Genomic DNA, 27,651 nt, shown 5'->3' with positions numbered 1-27,651 from the left:
TTAAAGCCCTAACCCCCAGTGCCTCGGAATGTGACTGGATTTGTAGGTAGCATCTTTAAAGAGGTAACTAAGGTCAGTAGGGCGGGCCCTAAACCAATGTGACTGGTGTCCTTATAAGAAGAGATGAGGACACACACACAGGGGGAAGACCATGTGAAGACATAGGAAAGGCAGTCATCTACAAGCTAAAGGGAGAGGCTCTAGAAGGAACCAAACCCATCCACACTTTCATCTCTGATTTCTAGCCTCCAGAACTGTGAGAAAACAAATTTCTAATTGTTCAGGCCCCCCCCCCCCATCTTTGCTATTTGTTACGGCAGCCCTAGCACACTAATACACTGTGGGAAAAAAAATTGAAGTCAGCAATAAGACTTTTGAAAAATAAAAATATACTCCATTTATTCTAATTGAAATTAGGGTCATGTATGACAGTAAAATTCAGACAAAAGAGCATTTCTTCAGTATTTCCAGTGATGGCTTCTGCAACACATCTGTATCGTCCCTAAAATGAGGAATAAGAAATACAAGTAAATAAAATGTTAGATGCCTCTATTTTATAAGACTTTTATAAGAATTTTGTCTTATTAGGAGGAAGCCATTTAAATTAAATTGGTTATCATTTTCTCAGTTTCCTAAGGAGATGAAATTTTGTATGCCTTTTGAATCCAGTGAGCAGAAACCTATTTATTTCCCAACTATAAAGGGATATTATAAGGGGATATTTTTTTAACAGTTTTTTGAAACTAGTCTGTGAGATTTTCAAACATACAATATCCTTAGAAAAATAGGTAAGGATATGCATTTTAAATGACTATTTTAAAATAGTCACCCAAGGGTGCCCAGAGGGCTCAGTCTGTTAAGCTTCTGGGCCCCGCGTCAGGCTCTGGGCTGACAGTGCAGAGCCTGCTTGGCGTTCTCTCTCTCTGTGTCTCTCTCACTCTCTCCCTCTCTCTGCTCCTCCCCCTCTCACACTTGCTTTCTCTCAAAAAATAAACTTTCAATAAATAAATAAATAAATAAATAAATAAATAAATAAATAAGATAGGTACCCAAAGTGAAACATATCCAAAATTTCTTTGCCAGGCATCTAATGCAAATATCTAAAATTACATCATTACTATTCATGGGGTCAGTTACTGAGTTATACATGGCGGTCATTCAGTGCTTTTACCCAAAGGTATTCAACATATTAATTATGAGCATTTGCATTACTTTTAGCCATGGATGTTAGAGGAAAAAAATGAAGTGAAAAAGAGCTTTTTTGTGTGTTACTTTTCCATATTTCCATATTCTACAGAAAGAAGAAATAGCAAAACACCCCAAACTAAATAAAAGCAAAAACCAAAATCTTAAACACCTTAAGGTTGAATAGCTATTTTTGAAGTTGTGAATGGCTTGTTTCAAATTCTTAACACATCTGTTACTGCAAAAGATTAAGAAAGTACAAAATGACTCTTGAACAATACCTTAGAAAATCGTATTCCCCTGAAGGAGAAGCCTACTGTTGTATTCACAGTCTCTACAAACAAAATACAAAATACAAAAAATTATGTTGGTCGTCATCGGGTGATTTTGTTTTAATATAGTATGGAGTGTACCTTTTATGCTGCTACTGGCAGCAGCAGTCCCAAGCGAATTGTAGAGGAGTAACAAACTTCCTACCCCGGCTATGGGTCTCCTATGGCTTCCTCGCCACCCCAAGCATCTCTCAGTATCAGCCTATATTTCATCCCTTAGGGGATACAAAATTTTAAGGCCTACTTGTCTCAATAGTGAATGAATGAATAAGCCAGTGCTAATATGCTTCATCCCAAATTACATGTGTGCATATTTAATACTGCTACTCCTTCAACAGAGTAAAATAGATCTTTATAAAGGTGGAGGAGAGTTGGGAGGCAGCCAGGAAACCAAATCTCCTTCCAATCCCACCACTGAGAAGCCTAAGTAGTCACTGCTGAAATGCACAGCCATGGACCTGGCCCTGCAGAAGTTGTGGACAGAGTCAGAAGTGCAGGAAAAAACATACTCTACTCTCCCACTCAGAAACACCAAAGGAGTGAATTTACAGGGTGAGGATAGAAAAGTAGAAATGTTTTGAATCTCTAACAAAAGCAATAGTGGCCAAAAATATCTTTTAAAGTAATATAAATGGTCAAATGCAAACTATAACCATTCTTGTTCTCCTAACTAGCCAAAGAAAATCCTTAATAGCAAATGAATAGATTATGTCTATTTTCACAAAAAAACATCTATTTGCTTCTAGATGTGAGAAATAATCCCACTGCCCCAATCAAAGGAGGGACACAGAGACTTGGAGCACAGTGAAGCGAGGCTTTAACCAACATTCTTGAAAGAGCAGGTATCTGATGGACAGGCACACTTGGGGCAGTTGCAACAGACAATGTATCTCCTAGCATGCAAGTCCCTCCCCTGATTCCTCATTGGCTGAGGACTACAGAGGTTATAGCCTTGCCTGGAAGTTGCCTATACCCTTGTAAGGCCAAAAAGTAGTCTGACTGGAACAAATGTATATTCCTTGAGGTAATTCAGAGACTTCAGTTCTTTGGCACATGGTCATTGCAAAGTCTGTGAAAAATAAGCCCAGGAAATGAAGAGAGGAAGAAGAACCAGGAAGTGAAATGTCTAAGGGTTTGGGACTCCATTGTGTGATGGGGAGGGCTTTGTACATATTTCCAACAGGTTGTAAACCTACTGTTAACTAGACAGCACAGCTTTTATTTGGCATTTCTGAAAATGAATCATCTCACTTCTCACAAGGGTATATCCTTATTAAGGGTGTTAGCACACGGAGATGTTATTTCTTGAGCCTAGTAAAGTGATCATGTCTTCATGATATTCTGATTTTTCATTCAAGACCAATCCAATTCAAATGTAATAGTTCAACAAGTATTTATTGAAAGCTACTATATACCAGGGATTGAGGAGACAAGGGGCAAGAGTTAAAGTCTACTGGGGATATAGGCATGCAAAGAAGCCATTCCAATGCAATGCAATGAAAAGATGCAGTAAGGATTAAGGGAATATAGCATTTTGGTAAGAGTGATAGTTCCAGATCTGAATCCCAGCTCTCCTACTTACTTGGAGTGTAGCCTTGGGCAAGTCACTTAACTTCTCTGTGCTTCAGTAAAATGGCAATGGATAGTAACACCTACCTTTTAGGAGGATCATGAAGGCTATATGAGTTAATACATGTTAGTGCTCAACAATGCTTGGAATGTAGCACTCATTAAATGTTACTAACAGTAAAATCTTAGTTGTTATAACATTGTTATTCCTTCTCCTTTCTAGACCCTCTTTCCATGGCATCTTGTGAATAACAATGATCCATTAATATTATCATTGATATGATAATGACTGTTATTCAAAAGATGCTGGTGGGAAGGGAATCTAGAAAAGAGAAGGAAGTGGGCTGAATTGTCATAAAGGATGGGAAGGAAGGACAAGGAGGATTTTCCAGGTGGCAGGAAAAAAAGGAGCAAAGGCAGGAAAGTGAAAATCAGTATGACTAATGCATACACCTGCAAGAGGCTCAGCGTTATTAAAGCAAAAGAGAAGCAGGACTGCTAAGAACTACATCATGTGCTAAGAAGTAAGCAAAAACGGGCTCAAGTTCCACATTTAAGAGAATGGAGGCAATGAAAGAACAGCCAAGAGTGTGAAATGATCACATTTTATTTAGAAAGGTGGGTCACATGACCATATCACACATGAATTTAAGGGTGGCACTAAGAGTCAGGGAGACCAGTTACAGGCCAGGAGGTGGTGACAGCAGTGAAGAGAAGAGGTAAATGCCTTCCATGACCACCAGCTCAGGTGCCCTCCCCCATTATGATCTATCTCATTAGCCTGCTGCTCTCCTTGAGAGCACTTATCAGAAACTGAATCTTATTTCATTTTTGTCTTATTTCATGACTTAGTAATGATCTCGTTTACTAGTTCATGAGCTCCATGAGGACAGGGGCTTTGCTTTGGTCACTTCTGCATCTCCAACTGCTAGTACCTGGCTTCAGGAACAGCTATAAAATTTACAAAGCCCAGTGCAAAATGAAAATGGGGGCCTCTTATTCAAAAGGCAGGAGAGACATCCTATGAAAAGTACTGAAATATAAAGCCTTTTCTTTTCCTCTACTGTCTCTCTCTAGACTTGCCATGATATTTTTTATTTGTTATTTAATCTCATTTGAAGTAAAACAAAATTTTAAATTATCATTCATCTTAAATTGCACAATGACAGGGTTTTTTTTTTTAATGTTTATTTACTTTTCAAGAGAGACTGTGAGTGGGGGAGGGGCAAAGAGACAGAGAGAGACACAGAATCCAAAGCAGGTTTCAGGCTCTGAGATGTCAGCACAGAGCCGGACGCGGGGCTCAAACTCACGGACCGTGAGATCATGACCTGAGCAAAAGTCAGACGCCCAACTGACTGAGCCACCCAGGCATCCCTGCACAATGACAGTTTTAAATACAAATATCAGAGCTTTTAACTCTGAGGCAGAATCACTGAAATTACACAGTTTGTATTTGGTGGCTCATCCCCAGAAGGTGCTTCAAGCTGACCAGAGAAAACTAGCACAAGCTTGACATCAGACATTTGAAAGAAGGAAGAGAAGATATGGCCAGGCATGGAATGATCCAAGGGAATGGTCTCTTGGCTCAGAGTGAAAGGTGAGTATAGAAGCTCAGGGACACCCAGGGGGCTGCTTCATGAGTGGGGCACTTATGCGAAGCGTGGGCCTGAGAGCTGCCTGATGGGGGCCTCCCTCCCCTGTGCTGCCAGGTGCCTCATGCCTCAGTTTGGGGCAAAGAAGACAAGTTAGGCCTCTTTCCTTCCCAAAGGCCCACTGTCACATGAGTTACCTTCAAGCGTTTTGCAACTTCCATGTAATACCTCCAGGAGCTACCTGTTGGTGGGGAGGCAACCCACTGATGGTTGGAAAACCCATGCACCCATGGTGCTGCCAGTCCAGGTGGGGTGGGTCATGGCCACATTGCACTTCAGACACTGCAGGGCACCTGCACCTGATCCTGACCCTCCCTGCATACAGGCCCTCACCAGCGATAGAGGGCAGCAGGGGTCACTGGCTGTAGCTGGGAGGGGGTCCCAAGCAGGGTCCAGGGTGCCAGCAGAGGAGTGGGCAGCTGGGAGCCAAGAACCCATCTAGGGGAACTGCATGCATGCCCCACTGTCCCATCAGACTTCACTTATAAAACACACACTTAAAGATAAAATTAATAAGAATCTCAAGTCTATGATCAGAGAATATTAAACTCCAAATGTGAAGCCCTTCTAAGTATGAGGTCCTGGCTGTGAAGCCAATCCTGAAAACTTTGTGTGAGAGAGGAAGGTAAGGAGATGGATGAGAATTTGAGAAAGAAATCAAGAGTAACTCTGAGATTTCTATCTGAGGAGACTGCCCAAATGTTTACCAGGTCAGGTGGGAAGAAGGGGCACTAACCTCTTCTGTACAGTAGTCTTCTTTTTCAATTGTTTTGTCTCTCTTAGAAAGCTCATAGGTTGCTCATAGATCCCATTCTATTCTTATGGGAAGTTAGCTTGAAGCTTCTGCCCACATTCAAGAAGCCAGGAGAGAACTAAGGCAGGGCCAGAGAAAAGGAAGACAGAGCCCCTGTTTAGGCCCCTCTCTACACTTCCCATGCAGCTCACTTGTGGTCCAGCACAATTTTCCTACCCACCATGTAGAATGTAGGACCCAAGCCTCAGATGGTGTTTTATTAGTTGAATCATGTCCCTCAAAAAGATGTTGAAGTCCTAACCCTGAGTGCTTGTGAACATGGCCTTATTTGGAAATAGAGCCTTTGCAGATGGTCAAGATGAGGTGGTCTCTAATCTGACTATGTCCTTATACAAAGGGGAAATTTAGACACAGAGACAGAAATGCATAGAGAGAAGACTATGAAATGGCACAGGAAGAAGATGGCCATCTACAAGGCAGGAATCGCCTGGGGCCTTTAGAAGCTAGGAGACAGGCCTGGAACAGATCCTTCCCTCACGCCCTCAGAGGGAGCAAAGCCCTGCCAATACTTTGATTTTGGACTTCTAGCTTCCAGACAATCAGATAATAAATATCAGTTGTTCTAAGCCATCCAGTTTTTGGTATTTTGTTACAGCCACTGAAGCCAAACCCTGGAAACAGGTCTAATGGATAATTAAGTTTAAGATGCCTTTGAAATAGCCACTTATTTATTTTCAAATGTGTTTTTAAAAAGAAACAAGGGTGTGTGTGTGTGTGTGTGTGTGTGTGTAAGATGTGGTAATACTGTGGGTAATTTTCATTTTATTTTTGCTTGCCTATATTTTCTAAATATCATATCCTAAAAATATATGACTTTTGTAACAAATACCAAAAGGAAAACTATTTTAAAAGTAGATATGTATGGTACTTACTAATTTGATTCCCAAATTTTCAAGGGTCTTGATAGCATCAATGCTTCTTAAATCAGAATGTCCTGAGCTCTGAGCCCATATACTCAGCTACCAGATGGACATGTTTACTTAAATGTTCCAAAATTACCTTGAGCTCAATATGCCTAAACCAGAACTCATTGCTTTCTCTTTAAAAATCTGCCCCTTCTGCACACATCATTTCAGATAATGGCACTTCCACTAATCCCAGTCACTGGCCGTCCACCAGCCCTTGATTTTACCTAAACTTTGCCTGCCACATCAAATCAGTCAGAATGTCCTGCCAGTTCTATCTCCAAATATGCCCTCTTTCTTCACCTCCCCTCTGTTCCCAGGCCGCCATCTTTGTTCAGCCCTTGTGGTCTCTCACATAGCCTCCTGGCTACACTTCCTTCCGCCCCAGCTTCCTACCTCAGCCAACCCCCGCCTCCTTCCATATGGACACTAGTTATCTGCAAAACTGAAAATCTCAGTGGGTCATCCCTACCCACTGATGACAAGATGCAAGCCAATATCTTGTGCATGACTTACATGCTCGCTCCTGTCCCCTTTCCTAGGCTCATCTCCAGCAATTCCCTACAGCACATTCTGCTCCAGCTACAAAAAACTACTCTCCAAATAAAGCATATTCTTTCAGGGTTATATGTGTTTGCATATGCTGTTTCTTCTCCAAGGAATGTCCTTCCTCCTCCTCTCTGATGTTCTCAGATTCAAGACTTTACTAAAATACTCTCTGAAACCTTATCTGAGTTCTGTCATAGTAAATTGGTAACTATCTAGTTAAACTAGGAGCATATAATTCTATCAGCATTTATGACATTTTATTTTAATTTTTGTCCAGGACTGTCTTTCCCAGAAAGAGGGACCTTCTGAGGAAGGACCCTATCATTCAACTTTGGATCGCCGGAGCCTAAATCATGACTTGCTCAAATTAGGTTCAGCAGATGTTTGTGGAAGGAAATGCAGGAGGGAAGGAAAAGCCAGCAGACTGGGTTGAGTCTGACACATTTTAGATCTCAAGAAAGTGAAACTTTGAAAACTCAGACAAAATGTCAACATAATCTATCAGAGATTAGGTGGGATTGTGAAACAGTTGCTTTAAAAAAAAAGTAATCTGCCAAAAGGGTTTTTGTTTGTTTTTTGTTTTTTTCCCAAGAGAAAGCATGGTACACTGGAAGACTGGGCCTTAAGAGTCATGAGGCTACTCTGTTACTAGCTCTCCAAATGGCGAAGGACATGCTCCTGAACCACTGCAGGCATCAGTTCCCTCACTTGTAAAAATGACAGGACTGTAAAATCAGGAACCAAACGACTCCTAATACCCATACCAATATCTATTATTCGACAACTATAATTCTTGAATTCTTATTCTAAGTACTGCACTAACCTTTTTATATACATTTTCTAATTATAGCCTTAAAACCATGTACAATAGGTTTCACGGTCCCTATTTTACAGGTGAGGAAAATGAGGCTGATAGAGGCTAAATCACACACACAAGCTCACATTGCTGGTAGGTGGAAAAGCTGGGACAGAGCCTCAGATCTTTCCAACTCTGAGCCGAGACATATAAGCAATGCCAACTCCATTATTTGCATATGGTTTGGGGGTGGCAGACAAGTCAGAGCTGTGGAGTGATGGTCAACTGGAAGACGTATCTTGAAGTTTCACTTGCATAGCAAAAAAACTAATGTACTTAGAAGCAATTTTCTTAGTGAATGCTAGGAAACACAAGATCAAATTGATGTCCATGTTAGAGCCGGTATAAGCCTGTTATGAATTTTTATGCTACTCTCATTCCATTCATTCCCAGCCATTATTTTCCAGTTTTTGTCCCATCTATATCTAATTTATGCTGTGTTGCTAAATTTAATATATTCATGTAAACTATCTCTTTTTTTTTAAACAAGAGAGGATACAAGTTAATGGTAATTAATTATATAAGAAAATATGCAACTGCAATAGTAATTTTTAAATGTTAATAAAACAATTGGGTTTTTTTTAAACCTAATAGTTGTTTTAAAACTTCTTTTTTTAAAAATGATAATGCCCACTATCAACAAGAGCTGAGATTCAACTACAGAGATTAAAATACATACATGTTGATGGTGACATAATGTATAAAAGGGTAGATTCCTTTAGAAAAGCGATTTGGCCTTATGTAAACAAAACCACAAATACAGTCAACCCAATTAAGCTTGGATATTTCCCTGGCAGTTATATGTAACCCCTGCAAACATATTCAAATCTAAAATATGAGAAAAATTATATACAAAGATATATCTATTACAATATTATTTATAATAGTAAAAATGTCAGAAGGAAAGTAATTAATTGTCCAATAGGAGAATGGTTAAATAAATCAAAGCATACCCACTAAGGGAGATGTTTCACTATGTAATGTTTATACTTCAATTTTCGAACCACATGAATTATCTAGTCAAAAAATGAAATACATTAACTTTTAAAAAGAAAATTATTGGGGTGCCTAGGTGGGTCAGTTGGTTAAGCGTCTGACTCTTGCTTTTGGCTCAAGTCATGACCCCAGGGTTGTGGGATAGAGCCCTGCATCGGGCTCTGTGATGAGTGCTGAACATGGAGCCTGCTTGAGGTTCTTTTTCTCTCCCTCTGACCCTCTCTCTCTCCCCCGACTCTCTCTCTCAAACAAAAAATAAATAAAAAGAAAATTATTGGGGTGCCCGCCTGGCTCAGTCAGTAGAGCATACAACTCTTGATCTTTGGGTTGTAAGTTCAAGCCCCACATTGGGTATAGAAATTACTTAAAAATAAAATCTTTAGGGGCGCCTGGGTGGCTCAGTCGGTTAAGCGGCTGACTTCAGCTCAGGTCATGATCTCTTGGTCTGTAAGTTCGAGCCCCGCGTCGGGATCTGTGCTGACAGCTCAGAGCCTGGAGCTTGTTTCAGATTCTGTGTCTCCCTCTCTCTGACCCTCCCCCATTCATGCTTTGTCTCTCTCTGTCTCAAAAATAAATAAATGTTAAAAAAAATTTTTTTAATTAAAAAAATAAAAATAATAAAAATAAAATCTTTAAATTAAAAAAAAGAAAAAGAAATGATTATAGTGTAGCATAGTTATAAGTACATAAACAATGTACATACATTGAAAACTCAGAAGGAAATACTCCAAAATGTCTTTGGAAATAAGATTCTCTGACTTTTTTTTATACTTTCCAATTTTTTGGTAATGTGACAGTCTAATATTTATAAACATTTAAACTATTTAAAATACTAGTTTAAAAATTACTTGATTTACAGTAAGTGACCTTTAAGGTCCTGAACTCTGAAATTTTCTTATTCTGTGAATATTATCAGGGCAGAAAAAAGCAGGGGAAGATATTGAGGAAACCACTGTAAAAAAAAAAAATCGAGTGAGTTTCTTTTCTTTTTTTAATAAAATTCTTAAAAAGTACTTTTTTTTCTTTCCCTGCTGATTCCACCAAGCCTGTTCCCTTGGCTGTGGTTTAGTGAGTTTCTATAAAAAATAGTAAATGTAATGTTTAGAAAAAGGGATCCATAACCAAGGATAAATGTACAATATTAATCTGAACAAGGTAAAAATTTTAGTATACCTTTTAACACACTCAAATAAGTACCATCTTAATAATAATTCAGTAACATAATTACAAAATGTTGTTTAAGCTGCTAAAGTAAAAATCTTTGGATAAAAAAAATGATTAGAAAAGGAATTTCACATTTTCAGTGCATTTAACATTCAGAACATTCTCACAAACTATTATGTTCTATTCTGAAAGTAATATGAATCGAATGCTTACCTCCCTTCAGAGCTCTGCAAAAAGAATAAATATCGTCAGATCCCCGGCAAATAACTTCTTTGCGCACTGGCAAATCCATGGAGTTTATGGATAAATAGAGATTGAAATATAACTTTTTAATATCTCTTCCTTAAAAAGAAAAACAAATCTCATTAGTCCCCCAAATAATAGATTCTTTTATAAATAATAATTAACATGTGTTGTACACTTAAAATATGTCTTTTACTTTTCCTACATTATTTCATGTAATCACGACAACTTGCTACATGGGTATTGTTATCCTTGTGTTACAGATGAGAACACTGAAGCTCAGAGAGGGTAATTAGTAGACGGTAATCCAACAGAATATTTCACAGTGAAAATTATGTGCACTAGTCCTAAAAATAGAGGAACCTATGTGTTTGAGAAAACTATCAGGTGGTTATGTAAAATTTCCAGTTCTAGTTCCAGTTCTGCTAGGAAGTTCAAGAAAAAGGAAAGGGAAAGGAAAGGAAATGAGGATAATCAACTCATTCCCATATTTTAGGAGTTTTTTTTAATGTTATTTAGAGAAAGAAAGCATGTGTGGGGGAGCAGCAGAGAAAGAAGGAGAGAGAGAATCCCAAGCAGTCTCCATGCTGTCAGTGCAAAACCTGATGTAGGGTTCAATCTCATGAAACTTGAGATCATGACCTGAACCAAAATTAAGAGTTGGAGGGGTGTTTGGGTGGCTCAGTCAGTTGAGCATCTGACTCTTGACTTTGGCTCAGGTGATGATCTCATGGTTTCCTGAGTTCGAGCCCCGCGTTGGGGTCTGCACTGACAGTGGAGAGCCTGCGCGGCATCCTCTCTCTCCTTCTCTCTCTCTGCTCCCTCCCCCCCCCCATTCACACTCTCTTTCTCTCTCAAAAAAAAAAAAGAGTTGGACTCTTAACAAACTGAGCCACCCAGGCACCCCTTAGGAGTTTTGATGAAAGACTTCTTGGAGAATAAAACTGAACCTTTTGATTAGAAACTATATGTATGAGTTATCTTATTATTCTTTCATGGTTTCCCTTTTACCATTTAACATGGAAAATTCCAGTAAACACTGCATTTTGCTTACCTCTTCTAAGTTATTCAGTTAGCCCAACTGGAAAATATGTACAATCTTTTTTATGATAAAAACAATTATTGTGGGCTCCTGGCTGGCTCAATCAGTAGAATATGTGACTCTTGATTTCAGGGTGATAAGGTCAAGCCCCACATTGGATGTAAAGATTACTTTTAAAAAATTTATTATAACCACTACCTCATTGAAAATATTTTCCTAATAAAGTCACCATGACTCATTGTAGCCATAATCAAAAGAAAATTTTTCCATCTTTAACCTGAACTTGGTGTGCTTAACAGAAATGCCAGCTCCTTCCTCAAAACTCCTTCCTTTGGCATTGGTGCTACCATTCTCTCCCAGTTGTCTTCCAACCTCTCTGACTCCTTCTCCTCATTGACTTCTCTTTCTTAGGGCTGTATCCTCAGCTCTCAATTTTTACTTTGCACACTCTCCTTGGCTTTAAGTGCCACATAAGGTGATAATTCCCAAATCATCATCTTTAGTTTCAACTTTTCTTCTAACCACCTGTCCCACATATGCATTCAATATCTGTCTTCAAGTGTTTTCCGTTATCTCACCCAACAGATCCAAAATTTGATTTCCTCACCTTCACCACCATATAGGCACTAGAATCCCCAACTCCAGTAAATCTCACTAGCCCACTTTTTATCCCCATCGGCAGTCTCTTAATGCAGGCCCTCATCACTCTGAGCCTAAAGTACCACCAACTTCCTAATTTGTCTCCACTTCTCTACTTGTAGGGTAAAATGTAGAAAAGAACATCATATGGTCTGTTCCAAACAGTGGTTCTATGGTCCACTCCATGAACTGTGTCTGGCACCACTCCAAAAGCAGGGATGTGTGCAGAAGTTGAAGAGGTGTCTTCACAGGGAATTCCTTGAGACATGGGTATATGGCAGTACTGCAGTGCTACCAGTGGTGATGCAGGACAATGAAACTTTTTTAATTTCTGCATGGAACACAGCATGATGCCAGTCTTCAGTGACTCCAAGAAAGGAAGTGCTGCTTTGACATCTCAGCAGTTTACATCTTGAGAAGCTTTTTGCCCTTGGACATCACTGTGGTCATGTTGGACACATGAACAATGGTCAAAGTGAAGTACTACTTGTATGAATCAGTAGGCCAGGGATACCAATGTGGGTATCAGAGTGAGAGACAAGAAACATGTATAACAAAGAGAACTGTTTTTGAGTTCAGCTAAGACAACTCCAAGAACTTTCAGATGTAACTTTGAAGGAGGCTTAAAGTCCAGCTTTATTTTTTTACTAATCAGTTAATAGCATATAAATAATTCACCAGAAAAGCTATAAAGCCTCAAAATAAATAATTTCCATCCCTAACCTATTTTTGGTTCAAGTTATTATAAATTTTATTGAATTTAAGTAGCTATAGGCCCATAAAAATAAGGTTGATTTCTATGAATATGGCCCCAAACTTTACACAGACATTCTAATACATTCTAGGAAAACTCAGGTCATAATTGTAAAACATTATAAAAAATATGACTAAATAATCAATGAAACCAGGAGTTGATTCTTTGAAAAGTTTACAAAATTGATAAACTTTAGTCAGACAATTTAAAAAAAAAAAGATGAGGGACTCAAATAAATAAACCCAGAAATGGAGGAAGAGAAATAACAACCAACACCATATAAATGCAAAGGATTATAAGAGAATATTATGAAAAATTATATGCCAACAAATTAGACAACCTAGAGGGATGGATAAATTCTTAGAAACATACAACCTTCCAAAGCTGAATCAGAGAGAAACAGAAAATTTGAACAGACCAATTATCAGCAATTAAATTGAATCAGTAATCAAAAAACTCCCAACAACAAAAGTCTAGGACCAGATGGCTTCACTGGTGAATACTACCAAACATTTAAGAAAAGTTATTACCTATTCTTCTCAAACTGTTCCAGAAAATAGAAGAGGAAGGAAAACTTCCAAATTCATTCTATGAGGCCAGTACTACTCCAATACCAAACCAGATAAAAACACTACAAAAAAAGAGAGAACTACAGGCCAGTATTTCTGATGAACATAGATACAAAAATCCTTAACAAAATATTAGCAAACCAAATCTAGCAATACATTAAAAAAAACATTCACCAGGATCAAGTGGGATTTATTCCAGGTATGCAAGAGTGGTTCAATATTCATAAATCAATCAACATGATACATCACATTAACAAGAGAAAGGATAAAAACTGTACGACCATTTCAATCGATGCAGAAAAAGCATTTGACAAAGTACAACATTCAAAAACTCAACAAAACAGGCTTAGAGGGAACATACCTCAACATAATAAAGGCTTTATGTGAAAAACCCATGGCTAAGATCATATTCAATAGGTAAAAACTGAGAGCTTTTCCTCTAAGATCAGGAACAAGGCAAGGATGTTTACTCTTACCATTTTATGCAACATACTACTAGAAGTCCTAGACATAGCAATCAGAAACAAAAAGAAATAAAAGGCATCCAGATTGGTAAGAAAGAGGTAAAACTTTTACTATTTTCAGATAACATGATACTATATAAAGAAAACCCTACAAATTCCACCAAAAAAAAGTCTAGAACTGATAAATGAGTTCAGTAAAGTTGCAAATACAAAATTAATATACAGAAATATACTGCATTTCTATACACTAATAATAAAATAACAAAAAGAGAAATTAGGAAAACAATCCCATTTACAACTATACCAAAAAAAAAAAAAAAAAAAAAAAACCTAGGAATAAACTTAACCAAGGAGGTGAAAGACCTATACTCTGAAAACTATAAAACATTGATAAAAGAAATTGAAGATGACACAAACAAATGGAAAAATATTCCAATGCTCATGGACTAGGTGAACAAATATTGTTAAAATGTCTATACTACCCAAAGCAATCTACAGATAGCAATCCCTATCAAAATACCAACAGCGTTTTTTATAGAACTACAACAAATAATCCTAAAATTTGTATGGAACTACAAAAGATTCCAAATAGCCAAAGTCCTCTTAAAAAAGAAGAACAAAGCTAGATGTACCACAATTCTAGATTTCAAGATATACCACAAAGCTATAATAATTAAAAGAGTATGGTAGTGGCACAAAAATAGACACATAGATGAATGGAACAAAATACAGAACCCAGAAATAAACCCACAGTTTCATGGTCCATTAACCTATGACAAAGGAGGCAAGAATATACAATGGGGAGAAGACAGTCTCTTCAACAAATCGTTTTGGGAAAACTGGACAGCCACATGCAAAAGAATGAAACTGGACCACTTTCTTACACTACATACAAAACTAAATTCAAAGTGGATTAAATACCTAAATATAAGACCTGAACCCATAAGATTCCTGGAAAAAAATAAGCAGTAATCTCTTTAACATCAGCCATAGAAACATTTTTCTAGATATGTCTACTTTGACAAGGAAAACAGAAGCAAAATTAAACTATTAGGACTACACCAAAATAAAAAGCTTTTGCATGGCAAAGGAAACCATCAACAAAACAAAAAGACAACCTACTGAATGGGAGAAGATGTTTCCAAATGATATATTCAATAAGGGATTAATATCCAAAAAATATAAAGAACATATACACCAACACCAAAAAATATCAATAATCCAATTTTTAAAATATGACCAATTCTTTTGTTGCTGAATTAACATAATGTTATATAAATGTTATATTTAGTGAACAATTAAGGTATTTGTGGTGGCCACAGAGGTAAGGTACTCAAACCTCCCTTCCAAAGAACCTACTGGGAGAAGGGTAGTTGGCAGACAGCCTTCAGCTGCTACATTTTCAGATCTATCTCAGAAGTCATCCCAGAGCCAAACTCCTATAATGCTCCTATCATGACCAAAGCTGCTCCTATAATGACCAAACTCCACAAGGACACTAGAGCCAAACTACCCCTATCTGTCACAGGATACCTGTGATGTGACAGCAATCTTTGCTCTAAGGCTCCCCAGTTACCTGGCTCAGAATATCTCAGGGGTGCATTTTGGTCTGATGACCCTCTTACCAGATACTCCTTCCTTTCCTCTCTCATTTCAAAGGTATCAGACCTGCATCTCAATCTAAATTTGCTCCTTGCCTACTGTGGCTTCCTCTTCACTTTATTTTTCACATCATTTCCCCTAAGAAATCTCTTGTATGTCTAATTCCTTTTTGGTATCTGCTTTCCAGAGAACACTAAGTGACTCTGTATTGTATTATTACTTCAGCCTGGAAGGATACAATCTGCTTCCTGTATGTAAGGGCAAGAGGTTCAATTGAAAATGAGGGCGTTTGTTATGTAAATAATCACTTCTGCCAAATGTGGGCAGAGGGGGATGGTAGATAAAGCACACCACATAAAGCAGTAAACAAAACCTGAGAAAAGAGGAAGAAATTATAGAACATCAGCCAGGCAAAAACTTAGATTATTTCTTTCGCCCATGGCCAAGAAAGTGGAGTGAACAGAATTGATTATTCTTTCTTCTGTGCTACCACTAAGCCTTAATGTTATCATTTCACTTACCGTACCATATTATCTACAGATCTCTCTCTCCCATTGCACTGATTCTTGAGGGTCAAGAGAAAGTCTTATTTATCAATGAATTCACAATGCTTATCACACTACTTAAAATATACTATGCATTTCTAAATATTTTTTAATGAATACATGAATGCAGAAACAAAGTTTCAAAATACAGGTTAAATGATTAGATTCAGGAAAAATAAAACACAAGTTTATCGTGTACTATTTCTGGGTTCTCAGCAACCTTTTGTCTTGTAAACTGAGAACTAAAATCAGGGGAGAAATGTTTAAGTTTATTTATGTGAAAGCATTTTTTTAAAGTGTAAGCTCCAAATATAGGTTAGGATGTAAATGATGGCGATGATGAAAACAACAATGATAATGATGATAATTAGAACTGATGTTTCCTGGGATCCTAGGGCTTACAGGGAACAGAGCTGACTAGCAGGAGAGGAAGCAAATTTTGTGTTTTCACAGACACTCAAATCCATCCTGATGCTATCACCATCACCCAACTTAGTTTTTACTAAACTGATGACAAAGGAAATCATAGAGAGGAAAACAAGACACAACACAAAACAAAACAAAAAATATTGCCTTCTTTTATCCCATCATCATCATAGTTTTTTCTAGAAAGATCATCTTCATATGTTTAAAAAAAAGTTGTGACCTACTCATATACAGACCTTTCACTAGTAAAAACCCAACTTTACTCATGAGCTGAACAGTTAATGGCTGACAAAGGATATATCTATTACATTATTCAAAGTCTCACGTTATTTCCATTTTTACCTCTGTGTCATTATGTAATCCCCTCCCCCATGAGTGTGAGCTAGTCTAGTGCCTTGCTTCTAACAAATGGTATACAGCAAAGGCCATAGAGTGATACTTCCATGATTAGGCTACATAAGATTGTGACTTCTATCTTGTTAGCTGACTGTCCCTCTTGCTGGCTTTGATGAAGCAAGAAGCCATATTGAAAAGGCCCATATGGCAAGGAACTAAGTGTTGTCCAATAGTCAGACAGGAGCTGAATACTGCCAACAACCACATGAGCTTAGAAGTGGATTCTTCTATACTTGAGCATTCAGAAGAAACTCCAGTCCTCGCTGGCACCTTAACTGAAACCTTGTGGGAGATCCTGAAGCAGACACAACTAAGTCATGCCTACACTACTGACACACAAAGCCTGCAAGATAATAGATGTGTACTGTTGTAAGCCACTAAAATTGTGGTAATTTGTTACATGGAAATATAAAATAAATACATGTACATTTGGAACACAATCATTTATCATTAATACTTATTGAATGCTTTTCATTGAAGTACAAAAACAAAACATTGGACTTACTTGGAATGAAGGAAAGATGCAAGTATCCCCGGCTTCCCTTCATTGACATACAGGGTTCAATAGCTATTGAGATAGGGACTTTCATGTTATCTAAATGGAAGAATAAAGATAATGTCAATAAATTATTATAAATCATTTGTAGTAAGTAGAGTATTCTGAATATCATTCCCCAAAAGATGCCATTAAAATTGTACGAGAAAAATTGAAGGCAGTTAAAAACATCTCCCTCCCTGAGGGAATGACATCAGCAAGATGGCAGAGTAAGAAGTCCAAGACCCTCCTTCCCCTCATAAACATACCAATTCAACAACAACTCATGGACAAATTCCCTTTGAGAGAAATCAGAAACTAATTGAAAGTTTTCTGTATCCCAGGAGAATGTGAAATCAGACTCACCAGAGTCAGTAGAGGACCTCCTTTTATCAGAAACCCTGCACCTGGCACAGCACCATCAGGAAAAGATCCCCTACCCTCCAGCTTCACTCAGGAGGCAAGAGGTTGGTTCCTGTATCCAAGTTTCCTCCAAGGTGGATACCCAAGGACTAACAAATTAGAAAGTCTGAACAGACCTAGAACTGGTATGGAGATTGAGGAGTAATCAAAAATTTTCCAACAAAGAAGAGCCTAAGACCAGATAGCTTCACAGGGAAATGCTAACACTTTTTTAAGTTTATTTATTTATTTTGAAAGAAAGAGAGAGAGAGAGAGAGAGTACAAGCAAGTAGGGGAGGGACAGAGAGAATCCCAAGCAGTCTCTACACTGGCAACATGGAGCCCAATGGAGGGCTCAAAATTACAAACAGTGAGATCATGACCTGAGGTGAAACCAAAAGTCAGATGCTTAACTGACGGAACCACTCAAGCACGCCTCTAACAAACATGTAAATAAGAATTAATACCAATCCTCAAACTCTTCCAAAAAAAAATGAAAGAGACCATTTCCAAACTTATTTTATGAAGCCAGTGTTACTCTGATACTAAATCAGACAAAGACACCACAAGAAAACAATGGACCAATATCTCTAATGAATATGGATACAAAAATTCTCAACAAACTACTAGCAAACTAAATTCAACAACAGAGTAAAAGGATCATACACCATGACCAAGTGGGATTCAATCTTGGATGCAAGGATATTTCAACATATGAAAATCAAATAATGCAATATACCACATTAATAGAATGAAGGATAAAAATCACATGATTATCTCAATAGATGCAGAAAATGAATTTGACAAAATCCAACACACTTTTGTAATAAAAACTCTCAACAAACTAGGATTAGAGGAAATGGCTTCAGCATAATAAAGGCCATACATGAAAAGCCCATAACTAACATTACACTCAGTAGTCAAAAACTGAAAGTTTTCTTCTAAGATCAGAAACAAAGCAAGGACACCCACTCTTAACATAGCACCAGAAGACCTATTCAGATCAATTAGACAAGAAAAAAGAAAAGAAAAGCATGCAAATCAGAAAGGAAGAAGTAAAATTTTCCTTGCATGCAGACATGATTCCTTTTTTTTTTTAAAGATTTTATTTTTAAGTAATCTCTACACCCAATATGGGGCTCAAACCCACAACCCCGAGGTCAAGAGTCACCTGCTCCACTAATTTAGCCAGCCAGGCACCCCAAGACATGATTTCATATATAGAAAATCCTAAAGACTCCATTAAAAAACTGTTAGAACTAATCAACAAATTCAGGAAAATTGCAGGATTCAAAATAAATGTACAAAAATCAGTTGCATTTCTATATACTAACAATGAGCTACCTGAACAGAAATTAAGAAAACAAACCCATTTACAATAGCACAAAAAAGGAATAAATACTTGGCATTAAACAAAGGAGGGGAAAGACTTGTATACTGAAAACAATAAAACACTGATGAAAGAAATTAAGCAAGCACAAACAAATGGAAAGACATCCTGTGTTCACTGATTAGAAGAATGAATATTCTTTCTTTTTTAAAAAAAATATTTTAGGGGCGCCTGGGTGGCGCAGTCGGTTAAGCGTCCGACTTCAGCCAGGTCACGATCTCTTGGTCCGTGAGTTTGAGCCCCGCGTCGGGCTCTGGGCTGATGGCTCAGAGCCTGGAGCCTGTTTCCGATTCTGTGTCTCCCTCTCTCTCTGCCCCTCCCCCGTTCATGTTCTGTCTCTCTCTGTCCCAAAAATAAATAAACGTTGAAAAAAAAAATTAAAAAAAAAAAAATTTTATTTTTAAGGAATCTCTACACCTAATGTGGGGCTTGAACATACAAGCCCAAGATCAAGAGTCATAATGTCTACCAACTGAGCAGCCAGATGCCCTAGAAGAATTAATATTCTTAAAATGTCCATATTACTCAAAGCAATCTACAGATTCAATGCATTCCCAATCAAAATCTCAATGGCATTATTTTACAGAAAAAAAAAAACCTCTAAAATTCATATTGAACTACAAAAACCACAAATAGTCAAATTAATCTTGAGAAAGAGGAACAAATCTGGAGGCATCACACTTCCTGATTTCAAACTATATTATAAAGCTACAGTAATAAAAACAGTATGGTACTGGCCTAAACACAGACTTAGAGACCAACGGAATTAAACAGAGTGCCCAGAAGTAAATTCATGCATATATTGTCAACTGATCTTTAACAGGGTGCCAAAAATGCACAATAGGGAAGGGATGGTCCTTTGAAGAAATAGTGTTGAGAAAGCTGGATTTCTACATGCAAAAGAATGAAATTGGGGGTGCCTGGGTGGCTCAGTCGGTTAAGCCTCTGACTTCAGCTCAGGACATGATCTCGTGGTTCGTGAGTTCAAGTCCCACATCAGACTCTGTGCTGACAGCTCACTCTCTGTTTCTCAAAAAATAAATGTAAATTCATTTTTAATAAAAGAAATGGAATTAGAACCTTATAATACACTGTACACAAAAATCAGCACAAAATGGACTAAAGACTTAAACATAAAATTCAAAATTATAAAAACCCTAGAAGAAAACAGAGGGAAAGTTTCAAGATATCAGTATTGACAATGATTTTATAAATATGACACCAAAAGTACTGGCAGCAAAAACATAAGTAAACAAATAGAACGGTATCAAACGAAAAAGCTTCTGCACAGCAAACAATCAACAGAGTGAAAAGGCAACCTATAGAATTGGAGAATATATTTACAAACCACATAGCTGATAAGGGGTTAATGTCCAAAACATATAATTATAATAATTCAATTATAAAAAAAATTAGTAACCTGATTTAAAAATCGGCTGAAGACTTGAGCAGACATTTCTCCAAAGAAGACGTGGAAATGGCCAACAGGCATATGAAAAAATGTTCAATATCATAAAGTATCAGCGTAATGCAAACCAAAATCACAATGAGATATCACCTCACACTTGTAAGGAGAGCCATTTTTTTTTTAATTTTTTTAAGTTACATTTATCTTTGAGAGGCAGAGAAAGACAGAGTGCGAGTATTTCCAATGAAGCTTCCCACATGTCTGAAGTTGTCTGATTATGATGACAAGATCAACAACTCAATACAATCAGACAAATGTTTAGAGAGCCCCTGTGGGTGCTCAGTATGGGGCTAGGCATCAGAGCAGGTGGGCAGGGGCCTCAGGTGTTAAAGAGTGGAGAACAGAGACATAAGGGTTAGTCTTAACATAAGGAAGTCTATGATTTTTCTGGGAAGACAAGACCAACTTACAAAAAATAATTAGATGTAAGAATCAAAAGATTGTATAACACTGTATGGCATGTGATTTTATTATTTACAAGGGTTTGGGAACTATTGGACGATAGCTTCGTTATTTTAGAGTTACCATGTATGTGATCAAGTTCTATATTTGGTTTATTACAGAAAGTGGTAACCAGTTTCAACAAATGCACAGAACAAGAGGCTCCAATTTACCTGCAGCCGTAAAGGCCAGCATTGCTAATTCATCATAGCACTTTTTCCTACTGAGTACTGCCTCAGAATCTTTCTTAACCCATCATTCCAGGCAATGGCAGCTGGCACAGAAAATGAAACTAATGCCACTCTGAGTGCTGGCATTAAGTATTTTTAGAGGTCTAGGGAGGAAATGTTGGCTGGAGTTGAACCATCATGGCACTTAATTTTACCTCTTCAATGGAATTTCCAGTACATAAGTATGCAGTCCCTTTTGACAGGAACGCCCTTGTCATCATCAGTCAATACATTCCTTCTCCTCCTTCAAAATGTATTCAAATATCATCAACACTGTTAAGCCTTCCTGGACTCCCCCACACCTCCTTATTCCCACAGTCACAAACACACAATCATTCATAGTATTTGACCATCTTTCAATGGTCATTTGTAGATCTTTACTACAATTATTCATTTATATATCTATTTCTTCATAAAAACTGCATCAGCCTTCAGGACAGGAAGAAGGTCTCATTTGTTTTTCATGTCTCTGGCACAGAGCACAGTGCCAGGCACATGGCAAATGAGAAATGTGAGCTTACTTACTTTTGCTTGGCACCTATTATGTGACAAATATCTCTCTAGGCACCAAAGAAACAACAACGAACAAGAAGTCATGGGCCCTGCTATTGAGAAATGTACAATGCCAAGGGGCACTTGGGTGGCTCAGTTGATTAAGTATCTGACTCTTGATTTCAGCTCAGGTCATGATCTCACAGTTCATGAGTTTAAGCCCTGCCTCAGGCTCTGCGCTGACAGTGTGGAGCCTGCTTGGGATTCTTTCTCTCTCCCTCTCTCTCTCTCTCTCTGTCTCTCTCAAAAATAAACGTTTAAAAAATTAAAAGAGAAATGTATATGCCAATAAAAAAATCAAATAGGGTCATGGGATAAAGAGTGTGTGTGGTGGAAACAGAGGAGTGGGGACTAGGGATGATGGACTTACTTCAACTACGTTACTCAGGGAGTGACAGGAAGAAACCAGGCCTGTGGAAACTGGAGAAACAGTGTTTTAATCAGAAGGAATTCTAGTTAGTGCAGACTAACTAGAGAGGTGAAATGACTTTGGTATGTCAATAACAACAACAAAAACATACACATACAGACACACACACAGACACATACACACAGGCCATAATATGAGGTACATGGAATAGGCAAATTCACAGAGACAGAAAGCAGAGTGGAAGTTACCAGGAACTAGAGGGAGGGAGAAATAGGGAATTAGTGTTTAATAGGTACAGAGTTTCTCTTAGGGATTATGAAAATTCTGTTAATGGGATAGAGGTAAGGATTACGCAACATTGTGAATGTCCTTAATACCACTGAATTGTACACTTAAAAATGGTTTAAGGGGTAACTCTTATGTTTGCCATGTTGGTAATATAAACAATAATGATAATAAAGGCCAGTGTGAATGGAAGTTATGAAACAGGCTGGGTGGGAATCATAGGGATGAGACAAGTAGGCGGGGGCAATCTTAAGGGGTCTTGGAGGTCTTGCTATAAAGTTGGGATTTCACTCTAATTGCAGTGGAAATCCACTGGACAGTTTTAAACAAGGAGAGTAACATTGTCTGACTTATTTACATTTTCAGAAGACCTCTCTGGCCCCTGTGCCAAGAACAAATTACATAAGAGCAAGAATTGAAGTGAAGAGAGAAGAATCTGAGAGGTTGCTACAAAGGCCAAAGGAGAGACAGGGGTGTGTGTGAGTGGTAACCAGAGGATAGTCATAAGTAGTTGGCTTTAGAGTATATTCTGGAGATAATGAAAATGTGAACCACCAATAATAAATTGAATGTGGAAGATAAGGAAAAGAGATAATTTTTTTTTAATTTTTTTTTTGTACATTTATTTATTTTTTGAGAGACATAGAGACACAGAGCACAAGTTGGGGAGGGGCAGAGAGAAAAGGAGATACAGAATCCGAAGCAGGCTCCAGGCTCTGAGCTGCCAGCCCAGAACTCGACGCGGGGCTCAAACTCACAGACTGTGAGATCATGGCCTAAGCCAAAGTCAGATGCTTAGCCGACTGAACCACCCAGGCACCCCAGTAAAAGAGATAATTAAAAGGTACCCCTGGTTTGGGGCATAAGGAATTAGGTGAATGATAAGATGGGAAATACAGGAATAAACAGGCTTAGGTCAGCATAAGTCAAGAGTTCTAGCTCCAAATGGCTATTGGACTTACCAGTGGCCATGCTCAGTTTACAGAATGAATGAATGAATCCTCAGGTCATGTACAGTTATTCATCCTACTACACATAAGACAAAAGCCAGAAGTTCCTTGAGATACCAGCCATAGCTTACCTAACTTTTGCATTTTCAGTGCTCCTTAGCATAACTGAACTTAATGCCTGTTAAATAAAGCTTGTTAAACTACATTAAATTCAGCTGACTTGACTAGGCTCTGTAGGGCACATAGGGCTTTGGATGGACCACAAAATGGCTGCATGAAACAGAAAGATGAATACAGATATTTCAAGTTACAGAACAGCAGAAGTACAACTAAAGACCAGAGAAGAGGCTGGCCTCCTCAGAGTGGGGTATCATGCAACATACCAAGATATACCTGCTTAGCTGGAAGGGCCATGCTACAAGCACATGCCCAATCAGTCAGTAGGTCCTGTCAGCTCCACCTTCAGAATCCTTGCAGAATCTTCTCATCACCTCCACCACTATTCCTTTGGTCTGAGTCACCATTACCTCTCTCATCAGGGTTATTTCGCAACAGCCTCCCAACACATGTTCCCCCACCCTCGCCCTCTTATAGGTTATTGTCAACACAGCTGCCAGACCAAGGTTTGCTTGCAGTAAAAGATAATCTGGCCCCTGACCTGCAAAGCCCTCACCTCCTCTCCATTTCCCTCTATGACCACATCTTCTACTGCCTTCCCTCTCACTCACCCATCACAGCCACACTGACCTCCTTGCTATCCTTCCAACACACCAGACATGTCCCCACCTCAGGACCTTTGTGTGTGCCCTGTGCTCTACCTCTTCCCCTAGATATCTGCATGGCTCATTCCCTCAACTATTCCAGGCCCTTGCTAAATGTTACCTTCCCAGGGAGACCTTCCTTGGCCATGCTACTTTATAATGCAATACCCTTCCCCATCTGTGCACTCTGTCTCTTCCCCTGCTCTATTTTCCTTACATAGCAACTGCCACCATCTGACATGCTGAATATTTTACTGATAAAAACTCCATGAGAGCAGGGACTTTTGTTTTTGCTGTTTGCTGCTATATAATATCCTCAATGTTCAGAACAGACATGCTAGATGCTCAGTAAATAATTGTTTACTTCAATAACCCATTAATTCTTGGGTTTCTGGACTACCTATAGCTAAATAAATGAATAAATAAATAAATAAATAAATAAATAAATAAAATGAAGGCTAGAACTGAATCAGAGTCTGATGACTTCAGTTACAAGGGGGCATGTGTCCAGGGTCTTTTAGACTGACTTGCACACCCACATCTTCTACCTTTTCCAAAGTTGAGGAACATACAGCTAATTCTTGCCATTTCTGTAGGTTTTTAGCTGAACCCCCCTCCCCGCCACCAAATTCATATGTGGAAATTCTAATGTGACTGTTGGGAGATAGGGTCTTTAAAGAGGAGATTAAGTTAAAAAGAACCTGTTAGGGTGGGCTCTACTCCAGTATGATTGGTTTCCTTATAAGAAGAGGAGATTTAGACACATAGAGAATGTCACCAGGCTTGAGTGCACACAGAGAAAAGACCATATAAGACACCGCAAGATGGCAGCCATACACAAGCCAAGGAGAAAAGCCTCAGAACGAAACAAAACTGATGACTCTTGATCTTAGACTTCCACACCCAGAACTGTGAGAAGTAAAGTTCTGTGAAGTCATCCAGTCTTTGGTGTTTTGTTACGGCAGCCCTAGCAAACTAATACACTGTAAACATCCCATAGCTTCACCAAATGGAAATCATCCTCACGGAAAGACTAAATAGGGTGTTGTTTTTGTTACCAACATCCTCACAGGAATACCTACAGGAATCAGTGCTTCCTGCACATGCATTTTGGGCTCAGCTAGGACAGATTCTCTGAGGTAGGGAAGAAAATGACATGGCAGTGGGCATAGCACTGCTGTAGCTGTGTACTCTGCTTGCTCCCCTCAGTCCCTACATCAGCGAGGCAGCAGGAAAGGACCACAGGATTTCTCAGCATTAGACAGAAAGACACAAAATCCTCCCTCAAAAATCAAATCAAAAGACAAATCGTATTTTTGTTACTAAAAGATTAAAAGCTGAATAATTGGGCTACCTGAGTGGCTCAGTCAGTTAAACGACCAACTCTTGATTTCAAATCAGGTCATGATCTCAGGGTTTGTGAGATCCAGCCCTGCATCAGGCTCTGTGCTGACAAGCTAAGAGTGTGGAGCCTGCTTGAGATTCTCTCTCTCTTCCTCTGCCCCTCCCCGGCTTGTGTGTACTCTCTCTCTCTGTCTAAAAAAAGAAAGAAAGAAAAAAAAAACTTTAGAATGATAATAAGTATAAAGTAAATAAGGACACATGAAACATGGCACAGAGGTAACATAATTGGGGTGCCAGCCTGGCTCAGTTCGTAGAGCCATGAGACTCTTGATCTCAGGGTTGTAAGTTCAAGCCCCATGCTGGGTATAGAGATTACTTAAAAATAAAATCTCAAAAAAAAAAAAAAAAAAAAAAAAAGAAGGTGACATAATCAATGTATGGTACACAGAAGTCAAAGGAGAGGAGAGAGTTGGCCGCAGAGTTCACTGGGAAGGCTTCCTGAAGGGGGAAACTGATCTTCTATGATGGAGAAATTTCAGAGATAAACTGAAAGGGAATTCAGTATAATCCACACATGGAAAAAAGCCACAAGTGTAAAAGATTGATCACACAGCTAAATTGTGTTCTCACACCTGGCAATTACTTTAATGCCCTGGAAGTAACTTTATATTAGCATTTGTCAGAGTGTGTTTTCCAGGACAGTCAATACACTCAAAAAATACAATAAAACAGAAAATCTGGGGATTAAATGGGTTTTTTTTAATTACAGAACTTTTCAGAACTCAGAGTACGTTTGCAAATCTCCCCCAAATGATTAAACCATCAATCTTTTTTCCCAACAGAATCTCAAAGAGCTAGCATTTGTGGAAGGTATCAAACCTTCCCGATATAGCTAATAGGTAGAAAAGGGCAGCCAACCCATGATAAGCAAAGCAATAGAAAGTACCAAACCAAAACAGCAGTCAAGCCCTGATGCTGCGTATTCAGTCTGGCAGACATTTGTGAAGAAATAGGGAGGAAAAACAAAAAAACAGTGATACAGCTAGTTAACAGCATTAGGGTATGGCTAATTTTTAAGTACTCAGTACTGTTGTTTCTATATGGCTATGTGCTAAAACTTTAACGTACAACAATCCTTGTAAAACAGCTTTAAAATCACTTTCACTTCGGGGAGCCTGGGTGGCTCAGTCGGTTGAGCATCCGACTTCAGCTCAGGTCATGATCTCACAGTTCATGTGTTTGAGCCCTGAGTCAGGCCCTGCACTGATAGCTCAGAGCCTGGAGCCTGCTTCCGATTCTGTGTCTCCTTTTCTCTCCCTGCTCCTCCCCCACTCACTCTGTGTCTCCTCTCAAAAATAAATAAAAACATTTAAAAAAAATTTTTTTTAATCACTTTCATTTTACCGATAAAAAAGCTGGGACACAGAAAGGCTAAGTATTTTTTGCTGAAGGTCACACAGCTTGTAACTGACGGAACCAGGCTAACATCCACTTAGGGAGGTAATTCCAAGACCCCTCAAAAGTCACAGCCTGAAACACTTAAAAAGCACTGGTTACATGCCCACTGCTTTGCTGAAGAAAAAAAAAATCACATACCAGAGCAATAATCAATTCCAAAAGGCAGCTAGGATGATTCTACCTTCTCAAGAAGAACCAGTAAGTATGGGTCTGAGGCAAAAACTCAGCAAAGAATTCTGCCAAAACTGGGAAGAATCTGAAACTGGGATCACAGTGGAGAGAGCTGACCACAGGGAGCAACAGAAGCACTCAGAGGTCAAGTTCAACACAGTTGAGAGACTTGGGAAGTCTGTGAAAAATGAAGAAAATCCACATGGACAGTCACCTGCCATCACATTTGCTGCCAGCAGCAGCAGCTGGAACACACTGTCATTTCCTGTGTTCCCGCGACAGCAAAGTGACGTTCGTTCCTGTAAAAACTCACCCTTGAAGCACTTGTTGATGTTTTACTTACCACAGTGGGAATACCAAACACTGGAATCAGAAGAGTTGCAGATCCACTGTAGCTCCCCAGGTTCAGTGAAGGTGGAAGAAAACAGAGTAGAAAAAAGTATAAATGGAAACATGATTCAATATCCCCAAAACTTTAAAAACGCAAGGAGAATCAGTAAGTAATCATCAGACTCTTTCCTTTCAGTAAGCAGAAAAGATTTAACTTAGTCATTGGTCACATGATTTCTGAGCTTCTGTCCAACTGTTT

The 27,651-nt window shown here is 38.6% G+C and overlaps 1 protein-coding gene across 1 annotated transcript; it reads right to left on the bottom strand.

Moving 5' to 3' along the window:
- Positions 1–372: 372 nt before the first annotated feature.
- LY96 (lymphocyte antigen 96) lies at positions 373–27,651 on the bottom strand. Its single transcript, XM_047842742.1, has 5 exons — positions 27,406–27,651; positions 17,211–17,300; positions 10,239–10,367; positions 1,467–1,519; positions 373–502 (listed from the first exon to the last, which is right to left on the bottom strand). The coding sequence occupies exons 1-5, from the start codon at positions 27,515–27,517 to the stop codon at positions 404–406; spliced, it is 483 nt and encodes a 160-aa protein (XP_047698698.1). The 5' UTR covers positions 27,518–27,651; the 3' UTR covers positions 373–403.

The sequence above is a fragment of the Prionailurus viverrinus genome, chromosome F2 (genome assembly GCF_022837055.1).
Source record: "Prionailurus viverrinus isolate Anna chromosome F2, UM_Priviv_1.0, whole genome shotgun sequence".
Taxonomy (NCBI): domain Eukaryota; kingdom Metazoa; phylum Chordata; class Mammalia; order Carnivora; family Felidae; genus Prionailurus; species Prionailurus viverrinus.
The sequence above is the reverse complement of the archived record's forward strand: the minus strand, read 5'-3'. Positions and strand labels throughout refer to the sequence as shown.